Source organism: Colletotrichum navitas (assembly GCF_030913465.1).
Source record: "Colletotrichum navitas strain CBS 125086 chromosome Unknown LY79scaffold_1, whole genome shotgun sequence".
Lineage (NCBI taxonomy): Eukaryota > Fungi > Ascomycota > Sordariomycetes > Glomerellales > Glomerellaceae > Colletotrichum > Colletotrichum navitas.
This window is the reverse complement of record NW_026850547.1, coordinates 1,408,075-1,424,406: the sequence shown is the minus strand read 5'-3', so window position 1 is coordinate 1,424,406 and position 16,332 is coordinate 1,408,075. Positions and strand designations below refer to the sequence as shown.

The following is a 16,332-nucleotide window of genomic DNA, read 5'->3' as shown; positions in this document are numbered from 1 at the left end:
GCTGCTAGAAACTCGGCGGAATAAGCCAACAAACGAAGCATACTTCTATATCTTGTTGCCAACTTTTGATATGAGAGACTTGCAATTTTTTCTTTGGGGGGTTTTTTTCTTCTTCGCAAACTAAAAGAAAATGGTGACAGCGGCTGCTATAGGTAGAGCGCTTAGGAGATGATGTCTCGATTGGGGGGAGGGTCTTAGTAATGGTCGCAGACAGTTTCCAAAACTTCACACTCTTGCGTTCAACTCCAACGTAACCCCCATCACTGGGCGATGAATTGCGTTGGCGACTATAAGCCCCGTTCGTCGAGCATAATAACTAAATATACGAGGTACGGGCTTGGTACTCCTGCAGCCGCCTGGTGGGTAGGTACTTTGCTGGCGTCCGAGTTTGAATGGTCACCACCCGGACCCCGTTCCGCCATCTCCCATCAATCAGGGCCGCAACCAGACGGTATAGTCACCGGATCAGGCTGTGCGCTTTCGAGACGCAAGGGCGAGTTGTAGAACAATGTATCAATTGACGGATCTCCCCGACACTCTCTTCCTCGAGGTCCTCTACCACCTCACCCCGCGCGAGATCGTCCTCTGCCGCCTCGTCTCCCGTGCCTCCCACGCGGCCCTCACCAGGCCCGACCTCTCGCAGGCCCTACTCCATGTCTTCTTCCCCCGGTCGCTGGAGTGCCGGCTGCTGAGGGCGCGGGTGTCCTCGCAGGCGCAGGAACGGCTGGCCCCGCCCCGAGAACACAAACAGCCGCGGCGGGAGGGGCCCCCGACAGGAGCAGCCGGCGCAGAACCGGATTGGCCCGCCCTCTTCGCGCGCGTAGCTAGGCGCTACCACAACCTCTCCAGGGCCGCGTTCCACTCCCTCACGACGATCCCGATCCTGAAGCCGTCGGCCCCCCTCCGCCGCTTCGCACCGTGGGCGCGCCAGCTCGCTGTCGACGTTCACTTGGCGCACCTCGCGCTCGCAGACCCTAACTGGACATACGCCGACGGGGTGCTTGTGTACCCTTCTCCCTCTCCGGCTCGTCCCGCCGCATCTTCCTGGCCGTGTTCCGGGGCCACGTCTCCTGAGTCGTCATCTGCCTCTTCCACGTCCTCAACGTCCTCGGAACCCCCCGTCTTGAAGGTCCTGGACTTGAACTCGGGCGACGAGTCGACGGTCCCCTTCGACTGGGCCGAGAAAGTCGTCCGTCGTGTGCGCCTCGCCGAGGGACTCCTCGTTGTTGAGTGGGCAGAAGCGCAGGGTTCCCACCCGCTGAACGAGGGCGAGGTCGCACATCGCCACTTCGCCACGGCGTTCGACGTGCGCGCCGTCTCCTCGCCTCTCTGTCCATCGGGCAACAGGCCGCCGGTAAAGCGGGACGGAAGCGGAAACCCGGCAGCGACGGGCGAGGGCGGGGACGACGCGGCTCGTGACCAGGCCCCCATGGTGGCCTTCCGCTCGGAATGGAAGATCCACTACCTCGGCCTCCCCATCCATATTTCAGATCGCATCTTCTCGACCCACAACGCGACGCACTACGCCCTCTTCGCCCATCAGCCCAACCGCTCCCCCTGGGGTGAGGACACCCCCCTCGAGCGCCTCGTCGTGTGGTCGCTGAACGGACCCTCGCCCTACCGACCCAGCCTCGACCTGTCGTGCTCGGACAAGCCCCCCTCCGACCCGGGTCCCGAAATCGTCCTCCGTCTCACTAACGGTGAGCTGGACCACTGGGGAGTGAGGCAGCTCCACACGCCGCGGCTGATGCGACTCGCCCTCGACGCCGTTCCGCACGACGGGGATGAGACGGACGCGGTGCGCGGCCACGTCTTCGTCCAGGAGGAAGACCACATCTGGTCCTCGGGCCCGCATGCCTCCGAGAACCCGCCGGCACGGCATACGGTGCGTAGCGTCGGGATCCCGCTCTCCGGGGCCGGGCCGCGGTGGGTCCACGAGTGCGGCGCCGACGGCGACGCCGAGAGATCCTTTTGCCCCGTCGCCCGGTCGCGGCCTGGGGCAGCGGCAGAAACAGCGTGGCCTGGGCGCGCCCCCTGCTGGCGTCACGAAGAGTTTCCCTACCTCACCGTCGCTGAGGCCGTCGACGCCGCGGCGGGCGTCAGGGTCTGCGGGAGGCGGTGCTTCGCGATGACGACCGTCAGCGCCAGCGTCGACGACGGCGGCCGCAGGAGAGACGACGCCCCGGGCGAAGGGGAGGCCAGCGCCGGCGCTGAGACGGCGGTGCGGGGCGAGGCGCAGTTCGACGACGACATGTGGAAGACGCTGATGAAGGGCGCTGCGCTGGCGGGCGACGAGAGGTGGGTCATCGGGGAGGACACTGCGGGGGATGTCAGCGTGGTTCGATTCTGACGGGTCTGGCGTCAGCGTATCGACCGATAGCTGGACAGGATTCTGAAGCTTCACGTCAGACGCTGAACCCCAGCCGTCCAAAGAGGACAGAGACAGACATCGCCTTGACGTCCTTCTGGCCATCGGCAGGCAGCGGCAGGCAGCGGCAATACCAGTCGGTTCTTTCGGAAGATCCCAGACAGGGGGGGGGGGCAATAGTTGCCAACGTGGGTGTATGAGGGAGATGACAACTCGCACGAACGGCCCCAATGTGGTGTCACTTCCTCACGACCAAGACCCCAGGCGCGCGCGCTGGCTTGTGGCGCAAGCGGATAAGGGCCAAGAAAAGGAGCTGTGATCTGCAATGAAGATCCCATCTATTGACATGTATTTGCCCAATGTGTTGAAACCATGCCCACTCAGCTGAGTGCTGAACAAATGACAAAATTGCAGTACCGAACCCCTGCTTTCTGCTTTGCAGCAGATTGTGCTTATTATTCATCCCCTTTAGCTCCTGAAAATGCTGTGATAACAACCACACCGCCGCTACACTCCCCAACACCTGCTAGATAAGTTGAGATAGATAGATAGAGAGATAGAGAGCAATTATCTCATGTTTGCGTTTCCTTGGATGCTTGGTATCGTCAAGCTATTGTTTATGTGTTGCGTGTCGTGTGATGTGAGATTTGTATGCTACAGAAATGCCCAACGAGTAGCTCCTGAGAGCGGGCTCGAGATTGAAGAGTTGACATGACTAAACTGCCATGGGGGTCGGAGTAGGAGTAGGCGATGAGCCGTTGGGCAACTGAAGGAAGCCGCTGTAGTAGTCGTCCAACCACCGGGCAGCCTCCTCACCGGCGTCGTCCATGCTCGAGTCCCATCGACCGACGGAGCCTACGTAGCCGTCCGGACGTACGTTGACTATGGCAAGCTCACCGGGTCCGAGGCTGCCAAGCCACTTGTTGGTGCAAAGCTGGCCACGTGTATCCTGTTCTGGAATGTCGTCCAGGTAGAAGGTCCAACGGCTGTCCTGTAGCAGAGCCGGGAGGTCCGAGATCTCCACATCGCTTTTGGGCATCGTGGCTGGCGCTCATGTTAGTGACAGCACCACAGTGTCGACCGGAGAGTACTTACTGATCAAGGCAAAAGTGAAGAGATGGCTGACGGCGGTGTATCTTTCGGGCCGGTAGTAGATGTCCTCCGGGCACGGCAGTCTAGGCTGCGCAGCATAGGAAGCGCTTGCGGAAGCAGACAACTTGCTGATAAAAGAGTTGGCCGAGGCAAGGGACTGGCAGAAGGTCTCCAGGAAGGGGCTCGACGCCTGAATGTCCCACATGAGGAGGTAGATGCGGAATTGCCCAAGCATCGGGATGTCGATCTGGATGTCTACGGGGTTGGAGTCGATGTATCTAGTGACCTTGGCAGGAGGAAGCAGGCAACCAGGCCTGGCATCTCCCATGATGAGGCCTTGAGGGGTGGCCCTGTTTAACGGGCTCTCGGAGTACTCGGCACCAATACCAGAAATGAAACGAACGTTCGTCCTGAAGTTCTCAGATAGGGCTACTGCGTCGCCGCCAGCAATCTGGTTCGCGTGCTCGTAGTCAAAGTTAACCAAATCGATGGCGATCTTTCTTCGCTCCTCCTCGTAACTCTCGAGCAGGGCTTGCTTCGCGAGCCCTCGAATGGACAGGTTCAGCTTCCAGGCAAGGTTCCACGAGTCGTGCATGGAGGTGTTCATGCCTTGAGCCGACTTCGGGGAGTGTGTATGGCTGGCGTCACCCGCAAGGAAGGCCCTCAAATGGGGGTCGACGAATCGGCTGGCCACTCTCTGACCAATCTGGTAACGACCAAACCACTCGATGTACTTCCAGTCAACTTCGAAAGGTGCCATGATCTTCTTCGCGCGAGCCATGACAAACTCCTGGCCAAGGTCTCGCTTGTCTGCCTTGGGGTTTGCCTTGAGCTCAATGTAGAAGCGTGTCATGTTCCTTTCTCTGGGTATGATGAGAATGGATCCGTACTCCTGAGAGTAGACTAGTGTCTTGGACCAAATGTCCGGGAAATCGGTGATGAGCTCGCCATCGAGAACACCCCAGATTGCCGGTTGCGACAGGCCAATTGCCCGCGCATCTGGAATGCTCTTCCGCACCTTGGAGTGGGCACCATCGCCTGCGCCATGTCAGTTCCCCGTTGGCAAGAGAGGCCAGTTTCGCCCAAGTTACTTACATCCAACCAGATACTGTGTGAGGATCGTCCGCCGGTCTTGGGTGACGTTTGTGCGACAATTGACTTGGAGAGGCCCGGCCTTGTTTTCCGGGACGCTGTAGGACTCGAACGCCGTATTCCTGCGTACCTCAACCCCGCGCTTCTTCAGGTCGTCAATGAAGATGCCTTCAACCATGCCCTGGTGCACGAGGAGAATGTACGGATCTAGGACATCGATGACGGGAGGGTAGTGGACCTCGCGGCCCAGTCTGTGGAGCGGCTCGTCGGCGGTGCTCCGCCAGAAGGAAATGTCGTATACGCGAACGCCTCGGAGCAGCAAAGGGTCGGCCAGGCGCATCTGACGGAAGGTCTCGATAGTCTTGGGTTGCAGCCCGTCTGCCCTACACGTAGTGTCAGCTTGCGACTGCCATGGAGGGAGGTCTGCACTTCTTCTACCTACCTTCCAACGGGCGTCTGGTCGGCCCTATCGTCAATGACCTCAACCTTGATGCCAAATCGACTGAGATTGGCAGCCAACATGAGGCCGGCGGGACCAGCACCAACGACGCACACCTGGGCCTCCGTAGGAGGCTCGGGCAGACTACGTAAGTGGGTGAGAGTGTCTAACGTGGCGTCGAAGGCGTTTAAACGCCCAGCGGCGTTGCCGGCCGGGGCAGTCTGGCCGTTTTGGCCGACTTGACCGTTCTGGTCATCCATTGAACCGTCCGAGTTCAGTACACCGGGTGCCATGATCGACAGCGTTTGTCGATATCACAGGCTCACAGACAATGCGGGTCCGGGTTCGTAAACAACAAGGTATGCCGAGCGGCGCAGAAGTGTCTGGCTAGCTGGCTACTACAGGCGGTCTAGTGCGAAGAATTTCGGTGACAACCGGGACGATGTTGGAATAGCCGCGCTCGCACAGTAGAGTTGGAGAGTTTCGGGCTTGGGGGTCAAGTATGCAATGTGCGCGTCGAGTTACACCACACTGGGGCACAAAGGCGCGCGCTGAAGTAGGCGTGGGGGCTCGAAGCGAGGTCGGAAAGCGAGGCACGGCTCCAGCCGTTTTAAGTGGTGTGTATTGTGGTGTCTTTCCGTCCGAGGCTTTATGCGCGACGAGGGGGGAAGACGTTGGATCTGAAGGTGGTACTCGAGATATAATGATATATAATATAATGGGTGGAATAGGTAAGAGGTCACCGAGTATGCAGCCAGACCAGGGCTGATCAGGACCAGAACAGTGGGTGCAAAACGACCAGTACCAACACGAATGGTAGGCTGTAGCTACAGCAGATACACGGAGGGATTGGACTGGCGATGAAGAGAGAAGAGTGAAAAGAAGAAAGAGAAAAAAAGGCCAATCAGTACCACAAGTAGAGGGGAGGGGGGTGGAAAAGAGGGGGGGCCAGGAACTGACGAGCTTGCAACTGCAGGTTGAAAGCTCGGTGGTGGTTCGACACAATTAAAGATCGCCTCGTGGGCACTTCAAACGATTCCAGAAAGTGGCATGATGGGCTTTGGGCGCACGACAGGATCGAGTGAGAATCAGACCACCGCGGATTATTCCCCCATGCCTGCCACGCTTTCGCTCGCTTCCCATTGGCCAAGCCCCCCTCCCAAGGGGACAGACACCAGTGTCCAGACGATTCAGCGCTAGGCCAGATGTGGCATGCTTCAGAACGTGGCAGGTGCGTTGGATTGATGGATGACTGTGTTCACGCCGGGGTGGACGTCGAGGCTGTTGGAGAGGCCAGCCACTTCTAGCCCACTTCTAGCCCTGGGCCGGTGGCTTTAACATTGACCTCGACGTCGACCACTGTCGCTTTGATGGCCTATCTATACTTCCATTTCATCACCAAGCGGCACTCACCGTCTCACTCGCCTCCGCTGTGATACTACTGCGCCCACGCACATTGGAAGTTTGAGACCCCGATGCCAATATGGATGGGTTGCAATCGAGTTGATCGGCGAAGAGGGAGATGCATAAACGACACAAACGCGAACATGCTACTCTAGGTTATGCAGTTGCCAATCTGGCAGCGCGGTATCTGTCACCTCACGAACTAACCTGAACTAGATATCCCGTCATACCTTGAGCACGCTATGGAAACTCTACAACATTCAACTACCGGTAACCGTTGGCTCCCGCGGCAGAAACCAACGGGGATACCCCCGTGGCAGGCATTGGCAACATTCAGTGCTGGCCCATCAATAGAAAGGCATGCATCTCTTAGAGCGTTGCAGCACAGCATTTGGCATGCCTCTGCCCACATCCCCGGGAGAGCCTTGTCCCGTTTCCCTTTTCAACTTCTGATACCGGCTGTTCACAACTTCCAGAGTTGCTTCCTTCCCTTCCAGCAAGTTCCAGACTGAGTTTCTACCCCTTAACGCGGCGTATTCGCAACGCCACCGCAATATACTACAGGATGTTCTCCTGCCCACGATGCCTTCCCTTTGCGTGAGATGTGCGGCGCAGCCAGGCCGTCGTATGGGAGTGGCATGTTATGACGTGGCCCCGGCCTATCAGACCTGCTATTCAACCTGCCTCGCCTCAAGTGCTTCATCCTGAAGGCTTTATCTCGCGTAAGCATCGGCCAACTCCACGTCCTTAACGCAACACCACGGGATGTTCTCCAGATCTCCGATCCAACCCCACCTCAGCGCCAAGAAACAGCAGGCCCCGAGGGTACCGCCAACGTGGTCACCCCCAGGTTTGTTTCCTCAAAGTACCCGTCACTCGCAGCGCCTTTTGCCTTTTGGGACTCGGGTGGTGTGACGAGGGGCTCTTCAACGACCCTGGCTGCTTTTTCTAACAGGATCCTTCCTGGTGGTGGGGGGTGAACCTGCCTCAGGGCTATCTGCCCACACGCCGGAGCCCTCCTCCATCGACTATTGGGCAGTCAGTCAAAGATGGTATCAAGCACCCCGCCTATCTAATGCAGCTATCTCAACGTCGTAACCCGGTTAATCAGCTTGCCCTTGTTCCTCGGTTGTGATTGCTGTGTTTCCTTGTGGGAACTCTTATTCAAAGGGTAGACGTTCCGAGGGATGGCCAAATCCAGACCTGGCTATGTTTCCTAAGTCTCGGTAAGTCATTGTCGGGGCCTCTACCAGTCGCAGCCGTCAGATGCAAACTAGCCCGTGGCTACAGTCGGGTACCCCAGGGAAAGCAACGCGGCCTACTTAGTGTCTCCCGCGAGTTCTAAGCATAGGGTTGCATTCGTCACAAGATTGCTGCTCCGATAAGGCGTCTTGACATGTCATGCTCTCGTCTGAGTGAAAAGGGGCTACCGCCCACCGGCTCCATCAGCATAACAGGGCTGTAACCGGCCAAACGAGAGCCGGCAGGAGCACAACATGCTCTGTCTTTCGGGACACCAAAGCTGACACCGAAGCAAACCGGCGAGAGAGCCGGCGCTTATTTCAGTGCTCATGGTCTCTTATTCGCACGTGCCATCCCTGCCTTCTTTACAACTCGACGTTTCCGAAAGATGAACTCGATGCTCTAAACTCACTTGGCTCGGCCCAGTGGTAATGTCACTGGTGACGGTGCTGTGAGGAGGCGCTCATCTCTCAAGTCCAACATCATACGCGCGGACACAATTGCGTTTTCGAAAGGTCGACTCTGGCCTCCCTTTTCCTCCCAGCACGAGGTCGAACATCGTGCTCCATCCGGTCGGAAGCCGCATTCGTTCCCGAAAGACGACATGCCCGCGCTCCTCCTCGCCCTTCGCCGGCAACTCGACGCTTTCCGTCTCGAGCTTTCAGTGGATGACCCCCTGCCGCCTCACAAGCCGCACGAGATCCATCGTCACGGGGTCCTCGGTGCGGTCCCACCGCACCGCTGCCATTACTGGGTGAAGGTGCGCTCGTTATTCACGCTCGATCCGATGCAAAACTGAGCTTGTCCGAGTCGACCGTCTCGTTCTTCCCAACTATAAGGGGGCTCATCATGTTCTTAGCTCCATATCCGGCGCTGTTGACGTGATCCAGGCCGGTTGAACCATGAACCTTCAACGAAACACCTGCTGCGGCACCCTGTCTGCAAGGAGAGAATATCCCCAATCTCGTCATATTTCGAAGGTCATACGTACGCGGCTTCTACGACTTGCGCCAAGGATGGCAGCGGCTCCTCCCTTCGTCATGTCTCGAACAGTTCAAGGATCCCAGGGAGTTGCAAGAACGGAAGTCAAACGAGCGACAGACAGTTGGAAGAGGGGGGTAAGAGAGATGGAGACGGTTGTAACCTATTGAGCGGGAACCGCAGAGCGCGCCGGCTTGATCGGCCGTAGCCGTTCGTGTAGCTTGCCGCGTTGGACCCTTTCCCGTTCAGTTTTGACTATACAGCGACCCCGTTGTGTAGAGCTGCCATACCCCCGCTGGGTTGTGGAGAGAAGGGGGTGAAGATTACCGCGAGTTGAAGAACGAAGATGGATTCGGGCTTTGGTCCGGTGGGAACGAGAGTACTCAGGTCAGGTCAACCCAGGTGTCATTCATCTGATTTCTTGCACCAGATATAGCCTGCGCGCAGCATTGCAGGATCAAGGTGTGCGAAGGGGGGAAGATGGCCCGATGGGGCCAAGCATTGGTAATGTCGGCCTGTACAATCCCACCTTCCACGAAGGGCTGTGGCTCCAGGAGCCAAGATGTCAGTCAACGTGTAGCAAATAGAGAGCATCTGAGCCAAGACGCTTGTGCGATTCACGACCCACCTTGTCAGCTCAAAACAATCCGCTGGCCAGGACTGGCCGGCCGTTTACTTCCTCGTGTTAGTGACCTTCGCATCGAGGACGTTAGCGAAAATAAGGCGAGGCCTAAGGATTTCCCGGAATATCAAGACGTAGACAACCAGGCCTCTTTCTTGCACTAGCATTTCGCGTTCCCTTTTTCCTGGGCACGGTTCAAAGTGGAACAAGACAACGGACCAGGATCCGTTCAGAAATGCGTTGCGGAAAAAAAAAATGGGAAAGAGGATTTAGGGCAGCAGGCAAAATGATAACTGTGAGATTCGAACTCACGCCTCTTGCGAGACCAGAATACTCATCCTCTGAAGAGGACGAAGCTTACGCTTGAGTCTGGCGCCTTAGACCGCTCGGCCAAGTTACCCTGTTGGGATGGGTATAGCATTATGCTAATAAGTATGGAGTAGGACAGCGCAAACCCGCCCAACCAGCCCCCTACCCCTCTCCACTTTCGGAACGGATACCTTACACTACCTACCTCAGTGACGCCGCCTCGGCGTCGACCTAGGTACCTACGAAGCGCCCTCCACTAATGGCACATCGCTTCGGTTGCAAAGCGTTTACTATTGTCGACAGCTTTGTACAGCTGGTCATGCCGCAGCATCGGAGATCGAACGAGTATACAACGCAAGATGGTCTTCTGACTCGCGGTTCAGCGTTAGGGTTGCTAGTTGCAGCAGTACACTTTGGTAAGGAGTGGCAATTTTTGTAATTGAGAGTCCATTTGTGTTATGCGAGGTATTCAGGGCAAATGAATTTGGTATCACAGATCGATGCACAACCGGTCTTCTATTGGTATCAAGCGAGTGACTGGCTGCGGCTGTTCTGTGTGTTCCAGCACAGGGGAGAGGATGCAACAAAGCACACCCTGTGGCTCTTTCCCTTCCCACGTCCAACCCATCCATTGCCTTGATGGTCCAGACCAAAACGGTATCCAAATTAGCCATCAAACGCGTTTCTCCATCCCGCAACTCCAATGCTAAACTTCCCACTATGCAGAGGCCCAGGCACCAAAAAGGTAGAAGGCACACCAACCTGCATATTTGGGGGTTCCCAATAATCTCACATGACAACACACTTTTTATCCTTTTCTGACTTGCCATGGATTCCGTTTCCGCCAGCCGCGGAAACATCCGTCCACCCAGCGGAGCCGGTAACCTCGTGGCCAACTTTCTTCTTCTTCGATTTCCTCCTTGTACCGTTCCAGCCCCGTCGTTTGGCATCTTTGATGTTCTTGGCCGCACTTCGCTCAGCACGACTAGGCCTTCTGTTGACCGATGAGTGTGACTGTCGGCCCGCAGGAGGCGTTGGTGGCGCTTGCAGCCACGGCGGGATAAGACTTCTGCTGCCAGATGCCTCCGCGTCGGTGTTGTCACTGTAGATGGTCTCCAGGCGTTCCACGTGCGGGCCCGACTGAGTTGGGCGTGGGTGACGAGGAATGGGAGCCAACAGTGGCATTTCGCTTCTTCGATTCGACTGCTGACGCGTAGGCACGTCGTATGCCCCCGTCACGCCACTAGGCGTACTGATGATCAGCGGCTGGTCCTCGAGCGACAGGCTGTCTGGCACCTCAACATGCAACCCAGGCTGCATGGTGGGCTGTGGTACAGATGCTCGGCGAGAACCGGGCCTACGACTGCCAACTGGGACACGCTGAACAGAGCTGAAGTTGCCAGACCAAGGCCGAGATGGGGACAGCTGCTCGCTGCCCTGGGGACGAACCGGTTGTTTCGCCCTGGAAGGGGTCGGTAACGCAGCCCCCATAATTTCATCAGCCCCTGCATTAGTCGGAGGAGCAGAATACGGGAAGCTACTCAAAGCCACACTCTCTGGATGCAGGTGAGGACCGTCCAGCGGCTGAGCAGACCTTGGCCACGTTTGCGCGTTGGACAGACGCCTCACCAATGGTACATCGGCAGCGGATGCCGGTTGAGGCTGCCCTGATGCCACAGCGTTCGGAGACGTGCTTGACGGTATTTGCAGGCCCAAGGACGGAGGTGACTGTGCCTGCAGCGCTGCCGAAGCAACGGGCGAATCTTTTGGTGTCACTGCTTGAGAATTCTGCAGAGCGTCATTGTTGGATGTCTGAACCACCAAAGACTCGCCGGCCGTGCGTTGGCCTTCGGGTGAAATGGCATCAGCATCGCTGGGCCTCGTTGCAGCCACGCCCGGTGTCTCCGGTGGTGAAACGTCGTAGATATCGTCATTGGCGTCAACGTCAGCAGGAGGGCTGAACATTGGGCTAGCTGATTCTGCGGTGCGCGGGCGGCCCAATAGCGTCGGATCGCTCGCAATACGAAGATGATGAGTGGCATTCGCCGGCGGGCTGGTAACGGGTGAGTGGCAACTCAGTGGACGGTCTGATGTCTGAGCGGGAGTCGGCCGCTCTGGAAGGGGCCAAGTCGATGACCCCACGGCCGGCGCGGCTGTTTGAATCCGGGTCGGCTGGCTTTGAATTTGCACGCCCCCAGGCGTGATGACGGCGTTGCGCAGGAATGCAGGCAAGTCGCCCGGATCATCTTTTTGGTACGGGGGTGGTGGTGGGACCCAGTTATCTGCGTCACTTTCGTGCGGGTGCTCGCGTCGACCATCCGCTCGCCGGTACTCTACCGGTCCGGCAGCGGGCGCTTGAGGATTGCGGCTTCGGTTTATTGCGACAGCGGTGGCTGCGCGACGCAGAGTGTTGGTAGACCGGGGCCCATCATGAGAGTAGGGGGCTTCCACGGCTTCCTCGGCCTCCTCGTCCTCAATCATCGAAGCAGTTTCGCCTGCTTGTGGAGCTAAAGACGAAATTGACTCTTGAACGTTGATCTGTGGCGGTACCCCAATGCGTCTCGGAACGAGGGGATCGTCGTCGTCGTCGTCGTCGTCGTCGTCGTCGTCTTCGATTCTGGCTTCGGGCTCCTCTCTAGGCTGTGGCATCGGCGGCATAGAAGGCATCGGGGGCAAGGGGTTTCCCCTAATGGCCGCAGTTGTAGCGGCACGCATCAAGGCACCGCGGTCTCCACGCCTTTGAGCCACTGTTCTGCGGCGTACGATGGCCACCTCGGCGTCTATATCTCTCTGTTCCTCTTCGAGGATCTCGGGTTCCTTCGTCCCCACCTCGATCTCAATCTCTATCCTTTGGCCATCGTCAAGACTGTAGTCGAAGTCAAGGAGGGTGATCCTCCCGCCGTCGATGAAATCAATGTCATCCTCTTCTACAATAGATTTCCCAGGTGAGATGCCGCGAGCTGCGACGACCAGACGCTCCTGTGTCGATGTCTCCCCAAAGCCAGCGACCCATTTCACCGTGCTGACACCATCAAGCTCTGCAATCTTGGCACCCCAGACGAAGGTGTTTCTCAGCTTGTCGCATAGCACTTGCCACTGTGGTACCCGAGGGTTTTCTTGCGCCCGAGATGATGGCGAACGCGACGGAGGTCCGCTGGTTCTCCGTCCTTGTCCGGCCAGGACCGACAAGCCATCAAGCCCCGCGGCGTTGACCTCGGGCACAGCATCGAGATCTTCCGGCACACCGTACAGCCAGATATCCTTCCCCTGGAATCCGGCGCTGACGAGGTCTCCGCGAAAGGTGGCCGCAGGCAGAGTGCAGGGTGTAAGCTTGGCCTGTGAGCCCGGGTCGGGTTTTGGTCCGGTAAAGTAGGTCGTACCGTTGCGCAGATCGTCAATGCGTACAGCTCTGAAGGTCTCGAAGCTGCGGTCATAAGTAAAGGTCCAGCTCGCTTCCTCTTGACCCGAGTCTTGCAGAAGCACGGCATGACTGCAATCGCGGCTCGTGTTAGGAAACAGGATCGACGTCGTCCAGAGCGCGCTGATGCTATCGTCGGCCATTTGGTTGCCAGGGTCGTAGTAAGGGGCCGTCAGAATGACTGTGGCCGGCGGCGACGAGTGGGTTGTGGTTCCAAGAATCTGAGTGCCGTCAAAGGAGAAGGACAGGGCGTCAACTCCATCGCATTTGACTGCTCTCCTGTCCGTGGGCAGGGCGCCCGGGTTGACCAAGGATACCTCGATACCTCCTTCGTAAGCAGCAGCAAGAACAGAACCACAGGGAGAGAGCGCAATGGTACGCGGAGGGTTATCCAAGATCAAGGACTGGGTGCGGCGAGGCGGGGACTGCTCAAGGTCGTAGAGGTCTACTTGCATCTCGGAAGACAGGACAGCCAGCATGGAGCCATCGTCCTTGATGCAGGTGGAAACAGGCCGACGCAGTATCTTGAGTTCCCTCTTAACGTCTATATCCTTCCCACGCATGTCGAGAACATAAACACGCGACGAGTTGTAGGCCAGGACATGGTGGCCGCGGGGAGACGGGCTGAACTGCATTCCTTCGCCGCCGGGACACGACGAGGAGCTGATGGAGTTGGATATAAGTTTGATTACGGTTTCGCGCGGCCGCAAGTAGGCTTCGAAGAGGTTGCGCTTGACTTCTCTGGCGAACAAGCGCCTCAGGCGCGGCAGATCTTCATCCTTGACGTCGGCCTCGCGGAGGGGAGGATGGCTCGCGGAGTAGGACTGGCATCTTGAGAGGTGGAGGGCATAGAGTTGGGCCTGCTGGGATACGGATCGCCATTTCGAGTTGAGGAGGATGAGAGAAGCAAAGGAGTCGGGGTCAGTGAGCTGGAGAATCCTAGGGCCATGTCAGTGGACGGATGATGGATAGAGTCAAGCTTGATAGCAAGTAGCAGTGAGGACCGACTGTTGGATGATCTCGTCAGGTAGTCGATCAAAAGCGGGATCCGGGGTAAGAATGGGGGGTTTATCAGTTGACGAGCGTGGTTTCCCTTCCTCTTGCTGACGGGTGCCGATGCCGATGCCAGTGCCAGTGGCGTTGTGCATGATGGACCAGGACAGCCCGCTTGCTGTGCGTTTGGAGTGTCGATGCTGTCGCTGCAAAGCTAAAGGAATGAGGGGCGGGAGGAGGATGTCATGATGAATCGTCCGAGGTTCTAGAAAGGGCCGTTGTTGGGACGGAAGAGGAAGGCAAGCGCAAAGCAAAGCAAAGCGAAGTGAAGTGAAGTGAAGTGAAGCGAAGCCAAAGAAAGAAAAGTGGCAGGAGGCACACCAGTGTGAGCTGAGTGAGTCCCTCTGTCTCTAAGCTCTTTTTGGTCTTACTGTCTGTTACTGTTGCGAGTAGTGTACGTGCGCGCGAACGCACGCAGTGGCGGAGCGACGCTAACAGCCCGCCTGAATGAAGTTAGCATCCTCCAAAAACCTCCAAAGTTACAAGGTGCAGTTCATGTCTGCCTGTTCTTCCACCCCTGCCCCCCCGCTCATTTGGCATTGACGCCTCTTATCGGAAGGTACGGAGTACCGACCAGCCCAAAATCGACCTTGCCCCCATCTTCCGTCTGTCCCGCTAGCTAGCTAGCTAGCTACGTAATGGTAGGCAAACACAAACAAATAAACAGCCAGGGATCCTTTCTTTGACAGGGCTATTGATGGGGGTGCTTACTACTAGTCCGAGTCCAGTTTCAATGGCGAGTAGCAGCAGATAGGCGGGTATGCTTCTCTCGTCGGCGGTTAGCCTCTGTGAACTGTCAACGTTCCCAATCCCATTCCCATTCCCTCTGCTTCATTCCTCCCATGTTGGTTGTCAATCACAGCACCACCATGCATACCAGGCCTTTCTATTGCACCAACCCAACAACTCCATGCTCTTAGTTGCGGCTGTTTTTGCATTGTTGGTCGCCTTGTCAAGGACTGATACATGTTGTTTGTATTTATTGTGACTCTATCCCCCTTTTTTTCCTTCTCTTCTTGCCCTCCTCCTTTTCTTCCCCTTGTTCTCTTGTGCGTGTTTCTCCAGTCTATTTTATATCCAATACATCAAAACAAACTGGTGGCGGTTGCCACCGGCTGCAGAAAAAGCAAACCAAGAATGCAACAAAGTGGTGCAGCCTAAACACTGTTGGTTGATGTCTCGAGGATTGAAACGTAGATGCATGCCTTGAGCGGCAACATACGAACTTGCAGGGATATAGCCTATCAACTGATCTGACGGCAACACCCTCCGCCTGTCTTCTAGGCATTAACTTTCCCCATTCTCCCACGATCATGACTGGGAACCATCACGTACCACAGAGCTCATTGGTTCGCCCAAATTCGTGCACCCAACCGTCCAGCACGACTCTCCCCAACGACTAGCCAACAACTTCCACAGAACACCGCGATTCGCTATAAGATATGCATAATTACCCAATGCAGAGGCACACGAGACGCTGTCGTGGGTGTTCCCGCCTTTCTTGGCCTCCAACCAGGACGATAAGCCAAACACCCTCCGGGCGAACGCTGTTGCTATTTTTGGCTGTCATCCTCAATCACCGTATGCAAAGCGGATGTGTCGCCGGGCCATGGCTCCCTCTGTAGGCGCTCGTCAAGCCGAGACAAGAGGACAAGTTGCGTAAAGCGGCCTGGACTTAGTTTATATCCGAGGAAAAAGAGTCTATGGGACAGACAGTATCACGAAACAAGCCAGATGTCTTGGATCCATCACACCTCGCCTCTTACTCGCCAACTTACCTAAGCGCGGATACCGTTCGGCCCCGAGCCGGTATTCTACAATGCCTAGGTACCTGCCTAGAAGCTACCGGTACCGGTATGTATCCGTACGTACGGATAGTGAAGACCGTGGAGTTAGCTTGTGTCTCTCCAGCCCCCCCGGCTCTACTTTTGTTCAGCTGCCCCGGCGTCCACTGGAGACTTCCCCAGTGTTCAGTGCTTCATCTCGGCCACGGTTCCCTGGACGATGCCCAGTTTTACCCCGACCAAATGCTACAGAAATCGGAGCAGTGACGCATATGCAAAGAGCGACTAGAACACCGTGACATAGGATAAGGATCAACGCACGTATCTTGGTCTTTGGCGCAAGAGAACCCCCACCTGGCAAGGATGCGAGCTTATTAGCCAGTTGCGTGATCATCTATCGGATGAAGCGCCAAGCCGGCAGTCCCCTGCGCAGAGGGACGAACCATCGCGTCTGTTGCGTGTTCGTACCAGCTTGTCAGAGGTTCTCTGTCTGGGGGTCGAAAACCCCTCTGCTTTCCCATGGGTCGA

General features: G+C 57.0%; 3 protein-coding genes and 1 non-coding gene across 4 annotated transcripts; 1 reads left to right on the top strand and 3 right to left on the bottom strand.

Moving 5' to 3' along the window:
* Positions 1–508: 508 nt before the first annotated feature.
* Positions 509–2,350, top strand: LY79DRAFT_664671 (F-box domain-containing protein; the record flags this gene model as incomplete). Its single annotated transcript, XM_060562935.1, has 1 exon — positions 509–2,350. One exon carries the CDS (start codon positions 509–511, stop codon positions 2,348–2,350), a length of 1,842 nt encoding a protein of 613 aa, XP_060420868.1.
* Positions 2,351–3,083: 733 nt separating this feature from the next.
* On the bottom strand, positions 3,084–5,284 carry LY79DRAFT_585845 (FAD binding domain-containing protein; the record flags this gene model as incomplete). The annotated part of the gene is made up of 4 exons (XM_060560550.1): positions 3,084–3,412; positions 3,464–4,498; positions 4,556–4,935; positions 4,995–5,284. The coding sequence occupies 4 exons, from the start codon at positions 5,282–5,284 to the stop codon at positions 3,084–3,086; spliced, it is 2,034 nt and encodes a 677-aa protein (XP_060420867.1).
* Positions 5,285–9,527: 4,243 nt separating this feature from the next.
* Positions 9,528–9,640, bottom strand: LY79DRAFT_t6. The gene has a single exon. It is a non-coding gene; the product is annotated as a tRNA-Leu (tRNA).
* Positions 9,641–10,338: 698 nt separating this feature from the next.
* Positions 10,339–14,115, bottom strand: LY79DRAFT_664669 (F-box domain-containing protein; the record flags this gene model as incomplete). The annotated part of the gene is made up of 2 exons (XM_060562934.1): positions 10,339–13,906; positions 13,976–14,115. 2 exons carry the CDS (start codon positions 14,113–14,115, stop codon positions 10,339–10,341), a joined length of 3,708 nt encoding a protein of 1,235 aa, XP_060420866.1.
* Positions 14,116–16,332: the final 2,217 nt, after the last annotated feature.